Source organism: Capra hircus, chromosome 19, assembly GCF_001704415.2.
Source record: "Capra hircus breed San Clemente chromosome 19, ASM170441v1, whole genome shotgun sequence".
Taxonomy (NCBI): Eukaryota; Metazoa; Chordata; class Mammalia; order Artiodactyla; family Bovidae; genus Capra; species Capra hircus.
The window spans coordinates 45,078,150-45,104,661 of NC_030826.1; the positions used below are offsets into that span (position 1 = coordinate 45,078,150).

At 40.4% G+C, this 26,512-nt stretch overlaps 1 protein-coding gene across 2 annotated transcripts in view; it reads right to left on the bottom strand.

Moving 5' to 3' along the window:
- Positions 1-26,512, bottom strand: part of NSF (N-ethylmaleimide sensitive factor, vesicle fusing ATPase) — a 149,455-nt gene that overhangs the window by 7,161 nt on the left and 115,782 nt on the right. For both annotated transcript variants that reach the window (XM_018065276.1, XM_018065277.1), the window contains exons 16-17: positions 19,518-19,584; positions 17,199-17,278 (exon numbers count right to left, since the gene is read on the bottom strand). In XM_018065276.1, coding sequence (XP_017920765.1) covers positions 17,199-17,278; positions 19,518-19,584 — 147 coding nt within the window. The remainder of the gene's footprint in view (positions 1-17,198; positions 17,279-19,517; positions 19,585-26,512) is intronic.

Sequence of the window (26,512 nt, forward strand, 5' to 3'; positions counted from 1 at the left end):
ACTACACCAGGCTTAGGCCACCATTCCTGATTCCCACATTCCAGAAGCAGCCATTTTCTACTCTCTGGGTTTTTCTTCTTGTATTTACTTCCTTATCTTTAAATAACAATAGCAGTTTATTATTTTTAGATCTTTCTTTTTGGCTTTAAATATTATTTCCTGAATTCCTATTATGGAAGATGGAGACTTAATACTAATTTTGCACTAACCCCCGCACCTCCAATATGTCCCTTTTCTCATCCTTCCAATATAATGATTTCACAGTCTCTGGTTAAATCTATACTATTTATTATGATCATATAAATATGATTTATGGCTAAGCCATGTAGTATCATTTCTTGGGCAACATTTTGTTCTTGTTAAGAATTAATAATTGCCATTTCCCTCCTTTGCTTAGTTTATCAGGTACTTATCACAAGTTCATCCTGAAACAAATATAGCCACAAATATCATGCCAACATGTCCTAACATGTTCGGTTCAGTTCAGTTCAGTTGCTCAGTTGTGTCCGACTCTTTGCGACCCCATGAATCGCGGCACACCAGGCCTCCCTGTCCATCACCAACTCCGGAGTTCACTCAGACTCACATCCATCGAGTCTGTGATGCCATCCAGCCATCTCATCCTCGGTCATCCCCTTCTTCTCCTGCCCCCAATCCCTCCCAGCATCAGTCTTTTCCAATGAGTCAACTCTTCCCATGAGGTGGCCAAAGTACTGGAGTTTCAGCTTCAGCATCATTCCCTCCAAAGAAATCCCAGGACTGATCTCCTTTAGAATGGACTTGTTAGACCTCCTTGCAGTCCAAGGGATTCTCAAGAGTCTTCTCCAACACCACAGTTCAAAAGCATCAATTCTTCGGCGTTCAGCTTACTTCACAGTCCAACTCTCACATCCATACATGACCACAGGAAAAACCATAGCCTTGACTAGACGGACCTTAGTCGGCAAAGTAATATCTCTGCTTTTGAATATGCTATCTAGGTTGGTCATAACTTTCCTTCCAAGGAGTAAGCGTCTTTTAATTTCATGGCTGTAATCACCATCTGCAGTGATTTTGGAGACCCTAAAAAATAAAGTCTGACACTGTTTCCACTGTTTCCCCATCTATTTGTGGGGATGGAACCAGATGCCATGATCTTCATTTTCTGAATGTTGAGCTTTAAGCCAACTTTTTCACTCTCCACTTTCACTTTCATCAAGAGGCTTTTTAGTTCCTCTTCACTTTCTGCCATAAGGGTGGTGTCATCTGTGTATCTGAGGTTATTGATATTTCTCCCTGCAATCTTGATTCCAGCTTGTGCTTCTTCCAGTCCAGCATTTCTCATGATGTACTCTGCATATAAGTTAAATAAGCAGGAATTTTAAAGTTTTGGGTGTATTTTTTTTTAATTTATTCATTTTTGGCTGAGCTGGGTCTTCACTGCTCCATGAGGGCTTTTCTCCAGTTGCAGGGAGCAGGGGCGACTCTCTTGTTGTGGTGCGGGGGCTTCACACCGCAGTAGCTTCTCTTGTTTCAGAGCACAGGCTCTACAGCACAAGCTTGACAGCCGTGGTGCACAGGCCTAGCTGCCCTGTGGCATGTAGGATGTTCCTGGATCAGGGATTGAACCGGTGTCTACTGTACTGGCAGGCGGATTCTTTACCACCGAGCCATCAGAGAAATAGCTTGGGTGTTTTTTCTTGAGGGCATTTCCCTTGTGGCGTCCTCTGTTCTCAGAGCTCAATCTGAACTGACAGTTCTCTATCTTCCTCTCTCCTCTCTGAGACTCCCTGTCTCCTAGCCCTCCTTCGTCTCCTAGCCCTCCTTCTTCTCCGCCGCCCCCTGTTTATTCCCTCTTTTCCATGGTGCACAGATTTCAAAAGCTTCCTGAGAAAAAGCGTACAGGAGGTAAAAACTTAAGACCTGGAAATGCGTTTATTCCATCCTCAATATTGTACACCTCATACTTGATAGTTTGGCTAGGTATAGAGAATAAGGCTAGAAACAATTTTCCCCTCAGAATTATCAAGTCATTGTTCTATTGTCTTTTAATTTTCAGTGCTGCTGACTAGCAGACTGATGCCATTTTGATTTTCTGACTCATTGCTACTAACTTTTAAAAAATATATGTTAAAAAAAAATCTTTTCTTTATCTCTATGTCCTATAAGTTACAAACCTTCAGATAAGTCACTCTTTATTTCCTGAATGTATCTTTTTTTAAAAAAATCACATACTGTTATATTTCATGGATAGTACCTTATTTTAGGGCTCTGTGAATATCACATATTTTAAAAAATTTTTTTATTTTCTCTGCTTTGTCTTTGTTTCCTCTGAGTTCCTTTTTTCTCCCCCTTATTTGTTCATTGGTGGTTTTCTGCAAGTGCCTGGTGACTGTTGGATGACTACTCATATTTAAGAGTTAAACTAATAACTGGAAGCTCTGAAATCTGAGGGTTTCATGATAGGATGGTAAGACTTGGCTGATTGCTGGGGGTCCCTCAAAGGTCAAGATGTGTACATTTTCCCCAGAGAATCTTTCAGTCTCCTTCCTGAGGGCTAAGGGGTCTGGGTACCTCACCACTCAACATGAAGACATCCATTTACTCCTATTTGCAACATGGTGCCTTTTTAGATTCATCTCTCATTCAGTGTCCATTATGCTCCCAAGAATTAAGTATCATTATTATCTCCACTTTACTGTGGGAGCTATTAAGTCTTATAGATTTGACTAATTTGTCCAAGGTCTAATAACTAATAAATAAGACAGCCAAGAATGGAAACCAAATCCAGAATCCAAAACTGTACACTGCCTTTTTTTCATGAAGAAAAACACATTTTAAAAATGTTTACTTGGAAAATGGAAGCAGAATGGACTTTAAACTATGTCACTAGATTTATGATACACACTCATTCCACAGATAAGCCTTTAATTCAATCATTAAACCTATTCTCAGATCTTAGAAACTCAGGGCATTAAGTGAGGAAAAGCCCAAACAATTACACTTTGGGTTTTGTAAATATTAAACCACTATTGCTGATAAGGCATGCTAGCTTTTCTCAGTCTTAATTGATTGTTTTTGTCCATCTGCTGTGACAAGAATAGATATTGTAAGACCATAAACAACGGCCCACCAAAGAAACGAAGTTGAGACTTTCTGGTATAAGCAGTAACTGGCATATCAAGTGCCTGTGCAAAGACTATAAGAGAGAAGTATACCTATGACGTACAGAGATTAAAGGGTAATCACTGTTATTATTCAAGAAATCAACTCGCTAAAAATCAAACACACTGCCAACAGACCCTTACCAAGCTACTGGATGAATACGGACTAGACCTGACACATAGAGAGACAGACACAAAGGAGATCACTACAGTGCAATATGGAGAGGTGGAGGTGAAGGCACAGGATGGGATGGAAGAGGGAAGAAACGTGTGGCAGAGCAACATCTCCTTTTCCTCTGGAGGAGACAACATCTGAACTGTCTTAACGAGTGAGTGGGCTGACTTGGAGATGAAGGGGAAGGACATTCCAAGTCTGAAGGAGCAGAAACAGATAAATCCAAAGGCAAAATAACAAAAACTGAGATGTCGGGGGGTAATTAAAAACACATAAAGACACAGAAGGGCTTCCCTGGTGGCTCAGATGGTAAAGAATCTGCCTGCAATGCAGGTGACACAGGTTCGACCCCTGGGTCAGGAGGATCCCCTAGAGAAGGGAATGGCTACCCACTCCAGTGTCCTTGCCTGGAGAATCCCATTGACAGAGGAGCCTGGTGGGCTACAGTCTATGGGGTCACAAAGAGTCAGACACGACTGAGTGACTAACACTAACTAAAGACATATAAACTTCTATTATGTAACAGTAAAGTGGTGCTTTTTACATGCAAGCTATTTTTCAACATTGAATTCTGAAAACTTGGGAACTTATCTCAAAACCACATAGGCTGGTACATCTTCATTATAATTAAAGGTACCTGTTGGGACTTCCCTGGTGGTCCAGTGGCTAGCATTCCATACTCCCAATGCAGAGGGCTCAGGTCTGATCCCTGGTCAGGGAACTAGATCCCACACGCTGCGACTAAGACCTGGCGCAGCCAAATAAATATTTTTTAAAAAGGACAAACTTAAAAAAAGAAAAGTTAACTGTTACTTTGCTTTTTTTCCTTTAGGTTTCCAATGTTCCTAAGTCCATAATTCAAGCTCCCTCATTTTGCTCCTCTCTTATAAAGGACAACACTGGCCCTCGAAGAATGGCTTGCTAACCATTCTAAAAGCTGGAATGGCCATTTTCCTAGTGAAACCCTGTCTTACGTTACCAGTGACTATGCGCTTCAGTGTTGAAAGACTGGGAAATGTGGAGCAACTTATAATGGAGACGCTAATTTATGTTTTGCTTTTCTTCTTGTTTAACAAGACTGCAAACACTGCAGAGAGGTCATGACCCAGGCAAGTTCAGGCCTTGACTTGTAAGCATCATCTTCAAGAAAACACCGAAAAACATTACCAAATAATTAAACTGTGCTGGGTCATTTTGTATATTAATTAGTGGTAGTACTCATGAGGCAGCTTTATCATGAAAAACTAGCTCTGAATATATTTAATATCCTAAATCATTCTGGAGAAAAAGTTGCCAGCAGCATGAGGTGGGAAGGCCAGCTTTAAAAACAGAAGTAGAGCTCAACCCAGAAAGAGAAATCCAACTTGTTAATGTGTGGCTACCAGTCTGAATCTATAGTGCCAAACAAAACATGCCCCTTGATGGGAAGAAAAGAGGCAGAGAGATAACTTACTTGGGAAAAAAATGTTCCCAGAATACTCTGAGATTTTCCAGTTCTGATGCAATAAAGAAAAGGCCTAAATAAAATGACTATCTGCCAATCGGATTATGATAAACATTGTTCCAAGGTTAAATAAGTATTAGTTAACTAATTCTTACTACTATAAGAAGCAACTCAGGTGAAAACATTACCATGAAAAAGGCAGGGCTCAGTCAGGTGTTGATCCTTCAAAAAAACACTTCTTTACATGATGAAGAATGAGCCAAGTACTAAGCAGTATCTAAGCCTTTTGCCACACAAAGGACTAACCAGATAATCCACACCCTTTCATAGGTCCTGCCCATTGATTGGCCCCAATAAACTGATTTGTAACAAAAGTTCATGTGGAAGAAAGCTTTTTTTTTTCCCCTTAAATAAAAATGCCACCAATATAATACTGCAGTGAAATGGAAGGGCTGATTTTAACCTGCTAACAAAAGTAAAGTCAGTTATGCAGTAAAGAAAGGCCAATTCTTTCCCTATCATTCAGTGCTGAGCAAGGGCAATACACCCTGGGTAAGAAGAATGAACTGGGAACAATTGGAAACCCTGAAATGGATTAAGAAGTGAGTGTGTCGGGGGCCTTAAACTTTATTTTCTCGTTGTTAGAATTTGAAGCTTTTGTAAATAAAAGTGAAGCTTCTCTGAATTTGGAATTTGTAAGCCTGGGAAGTAAAAGATAAAATAGATTAGCTGATCAGATCATGAACACGAATTGACTCTGTTCAAGTGTGCACGGAATTATGAGATTTGGTTTGTGTCTCCAAAGTGAGTACGATCCAGCTGGGGAGAGTGAGTAAATATTCAGAGACCAAGGAACACACCAGCAAACACGAATGAGTAACGGCTGCGGGGATACAGCACAGAGGCACAGCTTCACTGGCAGAGGGTCTTCTGGGAAGATTCCTGTAGTATCGCAGAGACACTGGTGAAGAGGAGGCCCTGGAGGAGAAGGAATGAGTCTCCTAATTCCCCCATGGGTGGTGGAGGCAGCTGAGCTAGAGCACCAAGGGCTGAAAACAGAGTCTTCTTAGAGCAGAGGGGAGTAGGTAGCCTAAAAAAAAAAAGAAGACTCTGAACGCTAAACTAAGGAAGGAAGTTTAGTATAAAAAGCAACAAGAAACTAAAGAAGGTGCTGGAGGAGGAAGAACTGTGATGGAGAGAAAGATGATCCCAGTAGTTTCATGCCGGGCGGTCCAGTGGCCTGTGAGGAGGCTGCTATGAGAAAGGCATCTCTGAAATAAGGTCTCAGAGCATGTGCGCCCAGGGAGGATCTGTACCTTTTCATCAGTGATGCACACACATGCCTCCCTTTTAAATGCAAGCCCGGGGTGGGGAGAAAGCAAGGGAGGAGAGGCAAGGTCCCTGACAGATAGCAGCTTGGTGCCGTGGAACAAGTACAGGCGCCGTCATTCACAGCTGGGAGATGTGGGTTGGATTACTGAACTTCTCAGCATCTGTCTCCTCCTCAACCATAAAAATGGGATTAAAAATCCTACTTCTACCTGTCAGAGTAGAGCAGGAGGTGAAGGATACTTGGGAAAGGGGGACCTCTGCCATCACTGTTAGGGGAGGCAGGAAGGAAAGGAAGTGAGATGGTCTTGAGAGGAACCTGAAAAGCCATCCTCTGCCTGGCACTGGGACGCCAGGAATCTGCGACCTCAGGTCAGGTGGTCAAGCACTGGGCACCTGAGAATTCCCTTTCTAACAAGGCAGGCAGGGCACTGGCCGCAAAAGATTCCGAGAGCACTCTCCCAGAGGGCCAAGATGCACTCTGTTCAGGGGAGATGAGTGCTCCAGTCTTCAGCTTAACTAGGGTGACAGCAAGGCCCAGACGAGGCCTGAAGCTAAAGATCAAATACCCCCCAGAAGTATCTGTGGCAGCGGGCAAGAGTCAGGTGCCCTCATGAGAGTCAATGACTCCGAGGAGAAATCAGCTCAGGGGAGAGGCTGCGAAGCTTTCCTGGTAAGAGGTGCTTCAGTTCATCCCATATACTGGTTTCCTTCTTGAAATGCGAGTAACAACTCATACTTTAATTTAGTTCAATGCAGATTAAAAGAAAAAAATTCTACCTACCATAGAGCTTGTACAACTTTACCACTACATTTATCTGCAAGCCTGAATCTTGTTTCTAGCCTATTGACTCCCTGGGGGCAGGGCCATGCTTGATTCATCTCCGTCCTTGCGGTTCTGAGCACAGCACGACTGGTGCATGGAAGACACTCCCATGTTCCCTCTGCGTCGAATGCTCTTCCCTGGTACAGCCACGTGGTTCTCTGCCTCAGAGTCAGAGCTCTGCTTGAGTGTCACCTTTCCCATAAGGCCCACCTTTCCCAAAAGACCCTCTTTCATCGCCCTTTATCAGGCTCTATCCACCTTCCCCAACAGTAGGGATCTCATTTATTCTACCTATTGCTGCTCTTCCCTTGTGAGGACAGGACTTGTGTCTGTCTGGTTTTATTGATGGGTCCAGGGCTAGCATTGTGCCTTGAACATGGTGACCCTTCAAATACATTTGTGTTGAATGAATGAATGGTGATCTCAGTGTAGGTGTCAAGGGCCACAGATCACTCCCCCACTTTTTTGTTACATTTTCTCTTCTGGTTGTGAAATAACACACAATATATGGAAGGTTCAACAGGAAAATAAGTATCTATAGTTACAGTGTCTATGTCTCTGAGTCCCAAGTGTTAAATACTTTGTCAACAAGTTTTAAAGAAAAGAATCTAGAATGAATGGCATGTATGCTTCATATTGTAATATAAGTAGATGCAAAGGATGTCAGACCACTTTCTTTTAGCTAATCAATTGATTGTCAAAAGTTAAGCTGTAACTGTTCATAATACAGATTACTCTCACGGAGAAAAGATTCATTACAAGCCATTACTTTAAGCTGGCAAGATAAGTATTGTTACACATCTCCTATTGGTTTCTCCAAATCCAGGGAAAAATCTGACTGCTATTAAAAACCACCAAGAGTCTGGGCAGTGAAATGAGAGGAATGGGGCTTCTTGGCATATCCTGCATGTATTTGATTTCCTGATGCTCAAACGTCTGTAACTTCTTTTTCTGGTAGTTAAATGTTTCAGTTGAATACCAAAGGAAGGATGTTTCAAATAAATCAAGCTACAATGAGGCAGACAACTACACTTAAACTCTCCATTAGATTTTTACCCCGAAGCAAATTCTTAGTCTGCTGGTTTTGTAACCATCCTCCTGGTGCTGCCAGTAGGAAAGAGGACAACAGGGAGGGGAATTCACGATGCACACTGACTGTGAAATATGCAACTTCACCCCAAATAATTTAAATAATTACGAAAGACAAGAGCAGACCACTTTGACATATTAAAGAATATTTTAGTACCAGTTTGTGAAAAAGACATGGAATCATCAGACTATCCTCAGAGCAGCTCTGAAAGCTTACCTAAGTTCTCTCCTTCTCTCTCTCCTCTCCTGGCTATTTTATAGGTGAGAAACCTGGGGTAACCTTTTACATCCAGGGAGGGAGCTGAAACTAGAGTTCAGGCCTCACGGATATTCCCACTATGCTTTGCCATCCATTTTTATCTGTGCAATATTAAAATTCTATCAGCAGTGGCTGATTTCTTAATGATGAGTTAGATAGGTATACCACCTAGAAATTATGAATTATGACCTCTGAGGAGAAAAGGTTAAATAAATTTAAGAAAATAAAGATGTATGACCATGCCACAGTATTCTCAGTGCCAAAAGGAACAGTTTTGTGGGTGCTTTCATCAGAAACTTAACTAAAATGATGACTGATTCATCAGCGAATCCAGACTCCTCCACCTGGCACCTACAGACTTTCCCTCCCTCCCTCTGCTTTTAGCTTAAGATGCCCTAAAACACCCCCTGTGCTCTACGCAGGTCACTTTTCCTCTTCCTTCTCGTTTAATTTCTACCTCTGTGGTTTTTTTTCGGCTGTGCTGGTCTTTATTGCTGCCGGGGCTTTTCTCCAGCTGCAGAGAGTGGAGGTTACTCTCTAGCTGTGGTGTGTGGACTTTCCGCTGCTGGAGCTTCTCTTGTTGCAATGCACGAGCTCTAGAGCTCAGGCTCAATGGCCGCGGCACACAGGCTCAGCTGCTCCTCAGCATGCAGGATCCTCCGGAGTCAGGAACTGAACCCACGCCTCCGTCACTGTCAGCTCGATCCTTTGCCACTGAGCCACCAGGGAAGCCCTGTGATTTTTTTTTTTTTTTGCTTGTTTCAGAATTCACTAGTAATTATTATACTTTTTAAAGCTTTACCAATAATTAATACTAAAAGAATGTCAAGTCAAAGAAAAGGATGGACATAAAGGGAAAAACTGATTTAATAAATGTTGTAAGGCTTTACTATCTATAGAGATGACACTTGCCAGTAGAACTTATGCATCAGGAGAAAATTTAATTTTAAAATGTCATTTGACTTTTTTAACTTCTTATTTTGTATTGGGGTATAGCCAGTTAATAAAAAATGTTACAATAGTTTCCGGTGAACAGGGAAGACACTTAGCCATACGTATCACTTCACTTGCTCAGCCGTGTCTGACTCTGTTACTGTTAGCCAAGCAGCAAATCAGCTGCAAAGGATTGGAACCTTGGTAGTTATACTGTTGAGTCAAAAGTGAATACAACTGTATGCACGTTAAGTTTTTCTTTTTCCTGATTATAGAGTAATAAATGCTTACTGTAGAAAATGTATAAAATATAAGAAATAATAAAGCAGAAAAACCCACCCATAATCCACCATCTAAGATAAGAGCAGTTATCTTTAAGACAAAGAAATAGAACTTCCTTTTTACTTTTTTCATTTCACTCTTTAAAAAAAATTCTTCTGTGCATTTTAAAATGAACATCAATTAAAGAATAATAAATGCATTAAAATATTGGGAGGCTGAGCGCAAACCTTTCTTTCAAAAAGTTTGGTGGCCATAAAGACAATCAAAGAAAACAATTCTGGCATATTCCCTCCAGGCCTTTTTTCTTTATAGCTGAAATCGCACCTAGAGAATAACTGAGGATTAAGTGGAAGGTGATCTGATCGTTAGGCAGGCAGTTTCTGACACTGGCCCAGTTTATACAGTTACTGCACCAGCAGACAGCCACCCAGCTTCTCATCTCCCTGCTCTGGCTGGTGTTTCTTCCTGTCCTCCCTCCCCATGATTACTCTTTTCTCAGGGAACCGGCACCCTCTTCCACTTGCTCCAGGGCTGGCCCTGGCAGGGTCTGTGGGAGCGTGATGGCTGGCAGGTAGAGGCCAAGGAAGGTGTTGTTCCTGCTGACGTGTCTATAGGTCTGGCTTCTGGCTATCTGGAGCCTAGCTCCTTTGATATGGATTAGTTACTCTGTTGGTTTTATCTATTTTTGTGTATGAGGAAAGACAAGAGAGTTTTCTTTAAAGTGAATACTAAACTGAGTTGTGATTTGTAGTTTACAAAGAATTATAACCAACATTTATATTATTTAATTCTTAAGACTTACATATTAAATATTACCACTGTTCCCGATTTACAGTGAGAAAATTGAGGCTCAGAAAGTGACTGGATTCACACTCAAGCTTTCTAACTCCTGAGCTCTTATTTACACTGCCAACGCCAGTTCTATTAATATGTGTAGTTAAGACCCTTCAGCTTCAAGATGTCCATTCAACAAATAGTATTATCTATATGGCCTAAATAAGTCTGGAAAGACAGAGAAGAGAGGAAGGGAAGGAGAGCGGGAGGAAGGGAAAGCAGAAGGGTGGGTCCATACAGGTAGTCTGGAGCTTTCCCTGTGAAAAGCACTCTTGCCATTCCCCAATGTGAGAGGTAGGCAGGACTGTCAAGATGAAAAATGGTTACAGACCAAGTTGTGACTTAAAAAGATCAAGGCCTTGTTCCACCTATATTCTAATAGCTATCAGGAATATTGATAGACCTTTGTAAGGCCCTCCTTAGTGGTTCTTCTCACTCAATAGCTGTTATGCCATAAAAGTATAAACCCCAAGGAATTTCCAAAGGCCTGTGTATTTGCTTTGGGGACAGGAACGTAGGAGAGAAGCTGTGAAGCGCTATTCTGTTTCACTTGGATTAGAAGGCAAAAAGGGGACCTTTGGTCACAAGCAGCTGTAGGGGAAAAGGCAGTAGGGGGGCAGTCCCTGGAGGCCAAGGTCTAGTGTAATGGGCAGTGTCCTCAGGGCCCCACAGTCCACCAGAAGCCCAGACCCTCTCTCTACTCCTCATGCTGCTGAACTCCGAAATTCCTGTTTCTACTTCATTCTCCCTTTTATAATAGGGATCTCCAATCCCCAGACCAAAGTATTTGTCTTAGGACTCAGGAAGCTTCTGAATTTCAGCGAATGGGAGATGGGGAAGTAGAGTGTCTCTATTTCTTTTGCCAGTATTGCTAGTGAAGGAATTTGAGCCTGGGCATTCCAACTTGGAACGCTGAATTCACTTTCCGTGGAAATGTGCCATATACAGCAGTTACATTCTCTATTTTTCCTAACTTACATGCTAAAAAGGTGCTGTGGACTATCTAAAGGCACCTCTTTTCTTAAAACAACAACTGGGAGATGTATTTCCAGTTCTAAACAATGGCCTTAATAAAATACTAAACCTCCAAGAACTTTAAAACAGGAAGAAAACAGGAAGAAACAGAATCTTAGATGTCAACCCTCGGCTCCAAGCAATGGGAACATTCAAATCACTCAAGAGAAAACACTGATCCTTTTTCAAGGATAAGATTCTTTACAAATGACATTCTCTGTGGACAACACTATACTCCGACTTCTCAGTAACTCTGTGCTTTTCACAATAAGGCATTAATACCTTACGTCTGTGTAGCCCACAGGTTTACACAGAACTTACACGATGTTCACTGGCCGTCCATGGCGGGGGTAGGGAGGAATCATCGCCATTTTACAGATGAAGAAATAGACACAAAGATGTTAAGGGGCTAGTTGAAGACTATAAGGCCAGGTGTCCGTGCTAAGTCTCAAACTCAGCTTTTCTGACTCCAAGTCCAATACAGTGAGTGAGCTGTGCAGAGAGTACACTCATAACTAGATTCATGGCCTCATGGAACACTAGGATGGTAGAATCAACACTTCTCTAATGCTGATGTCATGTCACAGTAATACATCAATATTTAAGGCAATGAGAAAATATTTTGTCTCAACAACATTAGCACTTCTCTATGATTAAAATTTAGAGATTGAATTTTGAGTTACATATAAATGGTGTGTGTGTATGTATATATCTAGCTTATAATTTTTGTATTAATTAATTTGTATTGTAGATGTGCTCTACTGAAAAACAAAACAAAAACTCCATTTAGAAAACATGGTTTTACTGCAGCTGATTCATGTCAATGTATGGCAAAAACCACCACAATATTGTAAAGTAATCAGCCTCCAATTAAAATAAATAATTAAAAAAAAATACAAAAAAAGCAAAAAAAAATATGGTTTTATTTAGCAGATATTTATAGCAATATTTTATAAAAGGACTCAAACTTCTTTCACTGATTTTGATGAACTTAAAACTGTTCTATACACGTGTGTGTGTGTGTGTATATATATATATTCAACTTACACACAACTCTGAGATAATCTACTAAGCGAAGTATACTTTTAGAGAATTTATTTATAAACTATGGTAGCCATCTAATATCACTGACTTAACAAATGGGAAAACTGGGCTACTGAACTGTCAATCATCACCCAGATTTTCTTCAATAAAGAAGTCTAATGCAAAAGTCACCACATCAGTGATTACAATTAATGTGTCTGGCAAAATGACTAAACCTCTTTCCTAAAGTGGTTATATATCTTATTGAGTCATATTATAGTCATTAGCCCAAGTTAATTTTGAACAGATAGACAGAGAGATATTCATGTTTAGGCCTGCATGATTTGGAGTCTCTTCCATTATTTGCTTATTTCGCTAAAGCAACCCAAAGCCTGAGGAGTTGCTTAATATCACCAAGACTTCCTAATAACATATCTGAAGTTAAGATTGCACTGAGATATCATATAAGGATTACAGGAAAAGCAATTTTGTCTAGAGATCAGTGACCTTAAATGAAACCCATGGAGAAACAAACATGTCCTACTTCAGTAATATTGCTACTAATTTGGAGCGGTCTTCTTTTGTAAAAGTGCAGTTTCCAAAGATTTTGCCAGCTGGAATGCTGTGAATAAATTATGAGTGTTCTATGGTATCAATACTATTCAGCTCTTGGGAAGGCGGTTAGCACCTGTTGGGGATGTACCTCTGGCCAGCTGTGACTGACCTCATCCACTTACCCAACTATATCATCAGATGTTATTATTTTCTATATGCCGGGATATGAGGCTGGGAAGCACTGAAGTGAAAAAGCAGTGCTTCTCTGTAAGTTACAAGGTTACTCTGGTACGTATGGATCAGGTCTTCCAAACTGATTTGCAAAAACTGTCAGGTAAACATTAAGGCAGTCGGGTTAATGGGCTTAACTGCTCTCACACTTGTTGAGGAAACTAGGAAGTTATGTCATTTCACAGCTGAGGAGTTCCTTTTCAGGCACTTGGTCTCCCGGAAGGAAAAAAAAAAGGAGGTGCCAGAAGAGATCTAGGAGGAAAATAACAAAGCCATTCGTGTTACAGTTTGCAAGAAGGCTTACCTGGCCTTACTGCCTTACTACTGCCTCTTTCTTGACAGGAAGAGACTAAAGCTTTCATCCTCCTGATCCTGAAAAGCACATTCCCCTCGACTTCCATAAATCTGCAAAACTTGAAAAGAGCCCTAGTGTCATCAAGCAAAAGAGCCAGCTTTAGGAATCTCACTGGAAGGAGGGGTGTCTTCGAGCCTCTCACTGCTAAGCCGGACATTTCCTAACACTGGACAAATTGTACGTCCAGCTCAGGGAGGGTGAACTGCAGTGGTCTTTTACCCTCCAAGCCAATTGTTAGCTTTTCACAGGAATCAGCAGGGAAGCACATGTGAAACCTCTGTGGTGACGGTGAGCACCCCCATGCCTTGTGTGACTCTGCATGTAGATGAAGCAGGCTGGGAGCTTTCTTAGCTACTGCTGCTGAGTTCTCAGAGCAGCCCTTTTCTCCGGCATGGCTCCCTGCTGGGACAGCCCTTTTCAATTTTTCTATCCCCCCTCGATCTCTTCTCCTGCAGAACACAGGGAAACTTGATTGAAATAAAGACCTCGGGAACATGTTTTATTTTCTCCTGTTCAATCCATTTTAGAAAAGCTTTTAATTGGTTTTAAAAAGATGCTAAACAAAATGTGATGATGTTTTTCAGTCTTCATGAACTACAGATACCACTTTTTATACTTTCAAAGGGCTAATAAATCAATCATGAAATTAACTCTCCAGCTAAACTGAAAGCAAATCCACTGAATACCGGGTTCATTAAAAATCTATGCATTTACTTACAAAAATTTAAAATTCAAAGAAAATTATCCTAGTAACTGAAATCTGACTTGAATTTTTAGTCCTACACTGAAAATCCAAGACCAAAGCAATCACAAAAGGAAAAAAGGAGGGCTTGTGAACCAGTTTTAATAAGCCAATTTACAATGAGGGAGGGGAGATGGGGGATGGGGAGAAGTAGAAAAGAGAATATCTTGATCCATAACAACACAGTGCCCTTGAAGGGATCCTTTTATTTCAGCATGTGCACACATGCACACACAATTTTTCTATGTGAAAGCTGAATTACAACAAATGCAAAATTAAAGATTCTGTGACTGATAATGGTTACCGTATTGTTTGCGTGTACAGTTCCTCTTTTTAAAGAAAAATGCCTACAACTTTTCTGTTTCCTTGACAGTGATAAAACAATAGCTTTCTACCAATAGTCCACGCATCCCTACAACATAGGGATTCATATACTTTTCATATTTAACTGCAAACAGCTGAAAAGCCTACATATAATGCTTTGGCAAAGTGAAGGCTTCTACTTCAGAACGACAAATAGTCTTGACACTGGATCACCTTGAGAAATTCTCCCTTATTTTCTTCAGAGGATACAAACTAATTTAAAAAGTAAGATGGTACAGAGAAACCACATTTTTATTTTGTTAAATATATGCCGACTAGAAATATCTTAAGCATTCGTTTCTTCTGCCACTGACTCGCTTACACAGCAGGTCATCTAGCAGTCCAGCTCAGAGCCACACAGTTCTGATTAAGGACAGGCTGGTAAATTAGAATCCCCGCCACTTCCGATCACTAAGGCAACCAGATCTGCCTTTTACTTCTTACATGTTCCTATATTCTTCCTTTCCAATCCTTAGAGAAATTTGTTCCACATCCCTTTCTAATGATCCAACTCCTGTTTCTAAGATTTCTCCCAAGTTGGGCCATGTACGCTTACTCCTTACATTCAGCTCTTCACAGAATCCTCCTTTCTTCATTTAAGCTTCTGAAACTATCTGTCGTAACCATTTTATTAAGATGTAACCCCTATTAACACAAAGTTCACTGACTTAAACTGTACAGTTCAACGGTTTTTAGTAGATTGCACAGATACATGCAACTACCACTGGACTTAGTTTTAGAACATATCTGTCAGGCCCCAAAGAACCCACGGTCCACCAGCAGTCACCTCTCATTCTGCTCACCCCCCACTCCTCCCATCTTGGGCAAACACTGATCTGTTTTCTGTCTCTACAGACTTGCTAATTCTAGGTATTTCACATAAACGGAATCACACAATATGTAGTCTTTTGTGACTGGCTTCTTTTGCTTATCATGTTTTCAAGGTTCATTCATGTTATAGCTAGTACTCAGCATTTTTGTAAAAGGCTGAATACTTCTCCATTGTATGTATATACCACATTAATTTTATTTGATGAACATTTGGGTTGTTTCCACTTTTTGGCTATTGTGAATAATGTTTCCATGAACACTCATTAAAAGTTCTTGTGTGGATATGTATTTTCATTTCTGTGTTGGTATATACCTAGAAATAGAATTGCCAGGGCATGTAGTAACCCTATCTTTAAGCTTTTGAGTGCTAGACTGTTTCCCAAAGGTTGCACAGTTTACCACCAGCACTGTATAAGGATCCAATTTCTCCATCTGCATGCCAACACTTGTTATTGACTCTTTTCCCCTTGGCCATGCCACATGGCTTGTGGGATTTTTTTTTTTTTTTTAGTTTCCTAACCAAGGGTCGAATGGTGCAGTGAGAGACTAGAGTCCTAACCACTGTACATCCAGGGAATTCCCCTGACTTTTTAATTATTGTAATAATGTTCCTTTCTTCAAAGGTCTTACAATTATTTTTATAAAAAAGAAACAGTTATTCCTAAGTCTTTATTCAAGATTTTGGGATTCATTTGTTAATCTGAACACTCACTTCTCTATTTTCAGCTTTAATATAGCTTAAAACTTCAACTATTGGGAGTAACAGTTTACAGAAAAATGATGTAAAAAATCCTTCACAGTGCAAATATGCAGTAAGTTTTCAAGACTGTTGTAGGTTATATTTCTTTTCACTAATCTAAGAAAAAAAAAATAAACCCTAGAAAATCAAGACAAGTCTTCTACCTTTAGATCTAACACATACACACATACAATTTTAACTGTTAACTTAAATATCAGATTCACCAGCTTAACATTAAATATTTTCCATACAACTTACTTTATGTCTCTAACTTCAAATATGGAATTCCCATACAGTTTTTTAAGTTAGTACTTCACCCCTTTGTATCTGCCTTTGATTGGCATTTCTTCAAGATTACAACATGCAGAATCAACCAAGAGAATTCATAGCCAAACATGCTCTGGCAGCCTCTCTGTAATTAACATATTTAACCAACCCTCATAGGTCAGTTTAAATGTGTTAAGCTATCAAAATCACCAGTCTCCAACAGCCAGATCAGTAAAAATGGAAACATGGGAACCAAGATCCTGGCTATAAACTCACCCTTCAAAAGTGCCACGTGACATGAGAAAAATGCAAACTCATCTGTAAAAACTAAAAACAAAACAAAACTCCCTGCAGGACATAAATTTCCCCAAATACAAATTCTTAGAAAAATCTATGAAAGATGGAACAAATGGGAACATGTATTTAATCACTTCTACATTAATATCATGTATTAATATCGCTCATGAGATAAGGGGTGGGAAGGGATGTGTAATATGGTGGTGAACTTATAAAGGAACAAAACAGAATACTAACTGAAACTGGAATTTTGAGATTTTCAGAAAAAAATGGAAAACTTCTCTGCTTCAGAGTAGTGATTAAGAAAATTATTTACCTTAAGACAGAGGGCCAGACTGGATGACCTTGCAAAATCCCTTCGACAAGAGAATTTTACAAGTTTTTGATAATTCTGCTTATTTAGAGATTGCACCATTGTATAATTTACTGGAACAACTCTGTGAAAATGTTCCTTATATTATTTTTACCTGCGGAGGCGCCTTTTTCAGTAACACAAGAAGAGCCTGTAGTACCAGATTAGAAAATCGAGGGCCAATAGGGACATAATCTGAAAGAGAAACATTGCTGTGTTCAGGGATTCGATATACATATGCACATATTCCAAACAGATTTTTCTGCATCAAAAGTAAAAACAGTCCTAAATAAAAGTCGTGTAACTAATGATAACAAGAAAAAAGCTTCTAAATATCCATTTTGTGCTTGTGTAGACATCTTTGATATTCAGAGACAGTTTTTTTTAAAGGGGAAAAAAAATCCCCAGGTCTATTGACTAAACATTTCCAAGAAGCTACTGCAAACCTTGGCAATACAGATGACTACACAAGGCAACAAAACAAGATACTAGAAAATGGATAGAAGGGGAAGTAACAAGCAGTAATAAAGGAAGTAAGGTACTTTGACACAACTGAAATGATGGTAAAGCCATGAAGACTGGCCCACAGACGGTGAAGAACAGTGAATTTTTCAAAGAACTTTCTGTCAAGCTCCTACTCATCCTTCAAGACTTGGCACAAATGTTACCCCCTCTGCTTTCTCTGCATACCACATGTGCACCCTTGCCCGATGCTTAGAGCTGCCTTCCAGCAACAGCCCTCTGAAGTCAAAAGTGATCTTCCCTTTTCTGAAAACCCAGAACACATGGCACGTTCTACTTTATATTAATTTTTGCTGATGTATGTCATAATGACAGCATCTTACTATTTTTCTGAAGCCCTAATGATTCTAGCCCAGTGGTAAGGGCTCAGCAAATGCTTACCAAATAAATGAACCCACATGAACGGATAATAACTATTCATACAAGTGAAAATATACTCGGAGGGCAAACATTCCTGACATAGTACTGTTGCTATGACCACACATCTCAATTGTGTTTAGGTAAAGGAATTTATGCAGAGCTATGAGTATGTGCCCAAAAGCTTTTAAAGAAATAATCCCAGAAACTGAAATGAAATGTATCAAAAAATAGCAGATCCAAAACCCAGGTCACCAGATAAAACTATCTATTTAAGAAGATCTCTTACGTATACCTACTTTGTTTTATAACAAACACTGCCTTAGGAAACAGGAAAACAGATCATAGAGGACATAAAATAAGTCTCAAAATCATGAGGGAACTGCAGTAAGAACAGTTAATATGAAGTCATTACTACACCATTACAGACCCCTTAGGGAAGAAGGGGTTTGTTAGCCAGGCATTGGTAGTATCTTCAGATATTTATTAAGTTACCAGATGGGATCAATTTCAATCAACTTTGTTACAGCATCCTGAGCCATTGTTATAATGAATTTATCCCAGATTTATCTACTTTGTGTGCAGAATAAGAGTAACAACACTGTTTTGGCATTTATTTGTGGAATACGCAATGGCACCCCACTCCAGTACTCTTGCCTGGAAAATCCCATGGACAGAGGAGCCTGGTAGGCCACAGTCCATGGGGTCGCGAAGAGTCGGACACGACTGAGCGACTTCACTTTCACTTTTCCCTTTCATGTATTGGAGAAGGAAATGGCAACCCACTCCAGTGTTCTTGCCTGGAGAATCTCAGGGACGGGGGAGCCTGGTGGGCTGCCATCTATGGGGTCGCACAGAGTCGGACACGACTGAAGTGGCTTAGCAGCACACCTTATGAGCTGAGTACAGGGAATGTTTTATTTATCTTTGTATTCTATAGCAGTGCATTTAAACATAGGAAATGTTTAATAGGTATTTTGAAAAATTACTGTAGGGCACTTGTAACTTTCGGAATGTTTTTAACTTTCACAACATTATCTCATTTCTGTCTTTACATTTACTCTGTGGGATAACTAAGGATGAGAATACAGTCTCTGCTTCACCTGAATGGAAACTGAGACAGAGAGCTGACAACTTCTGCCCCAAGTGTTACTGCTAACTTGTACATTTCACTCCAACCCTAAGCTCTTCTTTCCTTAGTTAAATGGAACTAAGTTAGCAAATGGAACCTCTGAGCTACAGGCAGCTCTGAGATAGAATATAGCTCTGAGATAGAATATATCCATCAATGAAAATTACTAATCATTTATTATGGTCAGGGAACTTTGTGGAAGATACAAAATATGAGACATGGACCCTTATAGTTATGGTCATAAGGCATATTTACCACTGATACCACTGCTGACTTCAGATATAAGAGAAGTTATATTTCCTTATTAGATAAAGCTATTTCTATTGCCCTATGGATTATAAATGCCTGTATTTTCTCCTGTAATTTGTGAGGCACTAGCTGTAATGTGGCAAGGATAGTACAATAGCAGAAGTGATGACTCACCAAGCAGTCTCTCAATGTCATCCACAACCACACAACTGAGCTGGGATTTGTATGCATCATCAAAGATCTAGAAGAAAAGCAAAACCATGGATTATCTCACTGCCTTCAGAAATTACAAGAATTTCCAAGAAGATAAAATTTAGCTAATTCTTGACCAATGCCCCCCGCCCGCCCCTGTCCCAAAACACAGTAAAACACCCAATATTTCTATTCTTTTTAAAAAGTTTTATTTATTTACGGCTGTGCTGGGTCTTTGTTGCTTTGTGGGGGCTTTCTCTAGCTGCAGCGAGAGGGGATGGGTGGTGGACAGGCTTCAGCAGTTGCAGCATGCAGGCTCAGTTGTTGTGGCGAAGGGGCTTACCTGCTCCGTGGCACGTGGGATCTTCCCAGACCAGGGCACTGAACCCATGTCTCCTGCACTGGCGGGTGGATTCTTAACCACTGTGCCACCAGGGAAGTCCCACCCAATATTTCTGACTACACAAAACCAGACTAGTAGATAACAGAACTTTAGAAATTCAAGAGTTCTTACAAATTTACAAGTGAGGAAATGGAGACCCGAAGCAGTTAAATGACTTGCCCAGGACATCACAGCTGGATCACAGCTGACCATGGGGGAGGCTTTCAGCTCCAAGGGCTGGATGCAGCACACTGGGGCATGCTCGGAAAAACTGGAATTAATCAACTGGCAAATCCATCAAGTTTATCACAATGGTCTCTCCTCTCTCTGTCAGGGGCATGACTTCAGTGCCGTGACTCAAGGGCTAAGTGGAGCCACAGCAATGTGCAGGGTAAAACTGAACGTCATTTTCTTAGTGGTAGGAACTGTGGCCCTGTCAGACAGGAGTAACACTGAAAGCAGAGCGTTCTGTCAGCTCAAATCAGACTGTAACAGCCAAAGTGTCTACAAAAGAATTAAAGCTAGGTATAGAATATCAGATAGAGGCATCATCAGAACTAGACAAAAGATGACAGTGAATTAAGATAGCCAAATTAATGGAAATTAAGCAAGCAGTGAAGGAGGCTGTTATATCCTGGCAAGGAAGTAGCAATTTCAAGCCAGATAGAAGAATATATTCTTTTTTAAGTTGAATGTAAGTGCTCAAAGCCTTGAGACCAGCATTTTTGTAAATGTTGTCAGTTTCTATTCCAGCGCTCAGTGTAGCCCACTGGTGTCATCGCTAAGAATTAATCCCTGCATTCCAGTCCAATCCGACTGATGAGTAACCTCAATGCACCAAGATGGTAACCACCACTCTTCTGATTTTGCTTGGTAGTAGCATGACATTCCTACTGGGTACCTTTTAACTATAGAAGATTAAGAATGGGATGGTGGGGGGGAGGAGGGAGGGGGGTCCAGGATGGGAAACACGTGTATACCTGTGGCAGATTCATGTTGATGTATGGCAAAACCAATACAATATTGTAAAGTAATTAACCTCCAATTTAAATAAATAAATTTATATTTTAAAAATAAATAAATTAATTAAAAAAAAAGAATTAGGTACAGGAACAAAGTAAATTAAACCTATAATACTAATCTTTTTCATATTATGTTTAAAGACAACCTGTGAATACGTGGTCTTTAAAGCATTTGTGACAATTAAGAAAATTTACTACGTTAGATTAATAGATTAGCCTTGCTAGTTCAATTTAAAACATGCAGTTGGCTAATTAATTTTGATAAACTTTATGCTGGAAGGTGAAGTATAACTTTAATAGCCTTGCAAATAGTAATCTGATATTCATCATAATTATATTATTGTGTGTGTGTGTGTGCTCAGTCATGTCTGACTCTCTGCAACCCCATGGACTGTAGCCCGCCAAGCTCTTCTGTCCATGGAATTTTCCAGGCAAGAATATTGGAGCAGGTTGCCATTTCCTACTTCAGGGGATCTTCCCAACCCAGATATTGAACCAATGTCTCTAGCTTCTCCTGTACCTGTAGGCAGATTCTTTACCACTATGCCACCATATTGTTAATTTTATTAAATAAATGTAATTATAGATTTACTTTGAAACTTAGAATGTTTTGTTTGTTAAACAACTGAAGTACTTCAAAGAGAAAATAAAACATTTTAAATGTCTAAATACAGTTTAAAATATTTGAAGAAACTGAAGTTGTGAAAATCTCTTTTTGAGCTACCTTTTACTTATAAATAGAATAAAATAAGAGGATTCTTTTAAAGTTTAAGTTTACTTTTGTGTTGAAAAAATAGATTCTAAATTATATAATTTTAATATGTTGAATGTTAATTTTTTAGACCTCTGACTAGCTACACATGGTCTTTTCTATGCTCAAAAGTCACTCTCAAAGATGCAAAATTAAATAAAGAAATAACCCCCAAAAAACTCATCAACAAAAATAAACCCAAAAGCAAAATTTCAACTCATCTGACAATCTACATGGTAAGTTTCTCCCTAACACACTGTATATTCTTTAAGGTAGGAACTGTCTTCTTCAGCATCATGTGTTCAGGGTCTGATGCTTCACTGGTGCCTAATAAACATCTGCTGCGTACACGTGGGAGAGAAAGCCTCTGCTGCTTTCCTTTGCACCATCCCCTGTGCCCGTCAGTCATCTACCCTTTCCTCCTTAGCCATCTGTCTCCTCACTGGATTGTGAGGTGGATAAAACCTTTATTCATGTTACCCCCCTGTACCCAGCACGGAAGAGTATTCAGTAATCTTATCTGCTCAATGGATTCAATGGTTGAAACAACACAAAGTTCTAATTTCATCTTGTCCTAAGTTACTTGCCTCTCTTCTCCTTCAGTATAGCATTCTGTATTGTGTATATATTACGGATTCATAGTATTCTTCCCTGTATTACACCAGATTGCTAGCTCTTTGAAGGCAAGTACTGTTGTACGATGCCTTATCAGAAAGTGATCAATAGATACTTACTGAAGGAATACACTGAAACTTATGCATTAAAGTCAAGTAGACATATCAGGGCAGTAGTTGGAGACACATGACTGAAGTCAGAGTATGGACATCTCATGATGCTGAAACCACGAGAGGGAAGAAGTCTTCACGGAGAGATGGTAGATGCAGAACAAAGGGCCGAGGACTGAATCTTGGAGCGCTGTTCTGCTAACTCATTTAACAAATATTTTTAAACTCATATCATGTGTCAAGCACTAATGAAGGCAATGGAGAGAGTAATAACTAAGGTCACGGGTAACTACGATGAAGCACAGCGTGATGGTGTTAGCAGAGGTACAAGAGGATGAGGTGGCCCAGCACAGCAGCTGTGGGGGCCAGGGTGACACCATGCACATCCTACTCGTTCTGGCACGTGGTCAGACTGCACTTTCTCAACCCCTCTCGAGTCAGGGATGATTATGGGGTTTGCCTTGGGACTGAAATGGGAGTAGACTATTTCACTTTCTGAAAGGAGCTTCAAGAGCCAGGGCTTGGCTCACTCTCCTGCCTTGGCTATCACAGAATCACACGTGCGATGGAGCCACTATTACCTATTAGCTTGAGTCTCTGAGAAGCTGCAGCAGAGCTTCCTCTCTGAGTTATGGTGGACATGCAGTGTGAGCAAGAAATAAACTCTGTAGTGTTAAGCCCCTGAGATTCTGGGGGCCTATTCATTATCACAGCATAATTTAGCCTATTGTGACTGATGTAAGAGCTTATGAAGTCGATGATGGTCTCCTAAATTCAGGAAGTGACATTTAAGCTGAGAACTGAAGGATGAACAATTCACTAGGAAAGAGGGAAGCAAGTGTTCTAAGCAGAGCATATCAATTATAAGGAAGGCAGACGCTTTCACCACCCTGAGCCTGAGCTTTTACCCTGGTCTGAGCCACCAGGGAAGTCAGGCACAGAGAAAATCTAGGAACAGTACAGGAACTAACACAGTCTGTAAGAATTAAAAGGAAGAGGGGTCAGCATTGGCGCCGTGTGTATGCGGAGTGGCGGGTGAGGGATGAAACAGAGGAGAAATGGAAGAGACAATGGAAAAGTTTAGAAGCTGTTCTACTGCGGTTCTTTGCTCTTTTTTGAAGACTGGACTAACAGCAGCCCATGAGGCAAACTCAGGTGATTTCTAGAAGTCATTAAAAATAATGCTTGGCTCTTTTAAAACATTTGCTCAGAATTCTATTGATATGAAGGGCTTTGATGCAAGCATATCATTCTGCCTGACAGACTGTCATGTCATGGATTTGAGTCACAGGGGCCCAGGACATTGTGGATGTACTGCAGTAGTCCTGCACTTTCTCTGAATCAGCCCCTCTTCCTCCTCAAAGCTTATAGAGCTTATCAACATCACTTAGGACATTGCTGGGGTCTGAACTAATGATAAATTTTCACCAATTTATCTCAGATACTGTGATTCACAAAGCATTTCAACTCATTCCACAGCTGACTGCATGGGCTACCTCTAACATTTCAGAAGAAAATACCTACAGCCTTTAATGTAGTTTGTTTTGTTTTTGTTTTTTTTTTTTTACAGACAGTTCTTAATGTACTAATTACTACCATGGGGAGAGGAGTACTCGCAGCTAACTCTCTTAACAACATACTAACCCTGACAAAGGCTATGCCATTCCAGTTGTAACTTGACCAGTTTCAGTTGACTCTGCTTTTATTTAAATACACACACATCTTTCACTTCTCTCACACACATTCTTTCCCATAGGTAGTCACACGTGTACGATAAGGTCACCACTATTCGCCTGAATCCATGTTTCTGCCTAGTCGCCTCAGCCTCTTCCATTTTTGGCTTCCTGGCCCCATGCTAAATAAGGAGATATCAGGATTCCATTGGCAAGTATATGCAATTAGCTGCCAGACTAAAATCTGAGATATTTACATACTGAGTGGGGAAGTTCTACCATAACTGCAGACAGATAAACCCCAAAAGGAGGAGAGATGCAGAAAAAGTAAAACTGTACAGACTGCCCCAGCTCAGACACAACAACTCAAGTGCTGAACCTGCCATCAGTAATAGCACCTGGTGAATACACAGTGCCTTCTCCAGACCAAAAGCCAAAACAACATTTAGCCAGGTGGGCTGAAGCTGGGGATACTGCTGGTATCTTACAGACTCTTTAAAAAATTAACTTAAATTCTGATCCTTTCATGGAGTAAGATGAAAGTATGATGCTCAAGTTTTTCCTGCTGGAGAGGTTATCAGTAGGGGATCACAGAAGATATCATGCAAAGTAGGATACTTGAAAGAGGGGAGCCGCTAGAAAAACAGATAAAAACCATGACTGCACACAGCAAACTGGAGGATACGGTTTTCCCAGCTCTATCAGGGAAGTTTCCTAGAGCATGTAGACTTCTCAGAATGTATGTATTCTGAGAGTCAGGTGAGAAGCCTGAAAGAGAAGGCTGAAGAAAAGAATGGGGAGAATGGAAAAAAGAAAAAAAGTGTGGCAAAGAGTGACAACAGTCAACAGGGCAAAAACGAGAGGTCTACTCTAGAAGATGAAGACTCTCTCTAGAAATCACAAAACCCCACAGTCTACTTAGCTGTGGACATAAGGGGACTGTCATCATGAACCTCTTTGGTGCCTCCTCTCTTGTGTGCAAAGGCGGGCTGTGGGTCATGAGAGATGACCTAAAACGTGGGGAGCCTGGGCCTGTGGCAGGAGCATGCTGGATGCACTGTGAAAGGAGGTATGGAGCTCCTGTTGCCGAGGGCTTGGGAGCACGTCTGGTCACGGACCTTGATGGTGCCGAGAGCTCTCAAGGCACCGAGCCCACTCCTGGAATCTCCACATGAGCTGGGAACCACCTGTGTATAGGGGAGGGGCAGCAGCTGCAGCCTCTGGAGTCTACATGAATGCAAATGGGAACATGCCAGCAAGCTCCTCGTTAATCCCAGCCTTTTAGAATCACAAACCCCAGCAAAGTGTACTTCAAACAGAGTCTGTCCTCCATTTTCTAGAACCTCTTTAGGGCTCTGAGGTAAGTGAAGCCAAATTCTCTGGCTCTTTTGGGGCTGAAAGAGTTCACCTCAATTCAGAAGTGGTTGGCATGAAGTACTGAGTTAGTAGGAATCTGTTGACAGTAGGAATTTGATGACTTAGAAAATCCCCAATGTAGTAAATCTGTCAGCAATTAGTTGAAAGCATACTCTAATCATATTTGGTAGCACATAAAAATGTAAGTGAGCAAATTCAAATCGAAGCTATCAGTAATAATCTCTCGTTTCTAAAAATAACTTGGGAGTAGACCAAGCAAACATTAGCTGTCTTCTAATGAAACTGACTCAGGAAGTGGACCTCAACTTTTGGCAAAGCACTCAAGCTTCCTGGAAATGACCTCAAATTCCCTTATTTGTTCTCCCTGCTTTTCAGGAAAAATTCTTACAGTTTCACAAAATATGACAGACAGACTGGGATATCTTTAATAACATAAGAACTCACAAGGTCTGAAAGTTAAGTTCTACTGAAGAGCTGCACAATCCTCTTTTGCATGCCAGACAGATACAATCGTCAGAAGACAAAGTATATTAAATAAAAAGAACAAGTGCTTGCTGCCTCCCGATCCCCAGGTCCTTACAGGGACCTGTGGTCACTTACAGGGTGTCCACTTGTCAGTTACTGCAAGCACAATCTTCAACAAATCAGCTACATGATATATTAGGATGTTAACCAAAAACATCCAAATTCTGTTGCTTAGTAACTGCTGTCAAAAGATCCAATTTCCAGTTCCGCTCTTTGTATGGACTAAACCATGAAAAGAGGAGGATTAGGCACCATGATTCTGTTCTGTGCAGACTACAATTTGCAGTGGGATTTATAGGAGGATATTCAAAGAAGATTATTTCTTTCTTGCAAAGCTAGTGGAAAGGAAAATGTCTTCCATTAATTTTCAGTCCTTTTAAAAACAAGACTATATGACCTTACTAACGGGTATAGTTTTAGAAATGGCAAATTTTTTACTCGACTTTGTTCAAATAATGTACTCACATCAGACTGTCCTATTTCATCTCTGTACTGACTAGTTAAAATCAAGATCTACTGCAT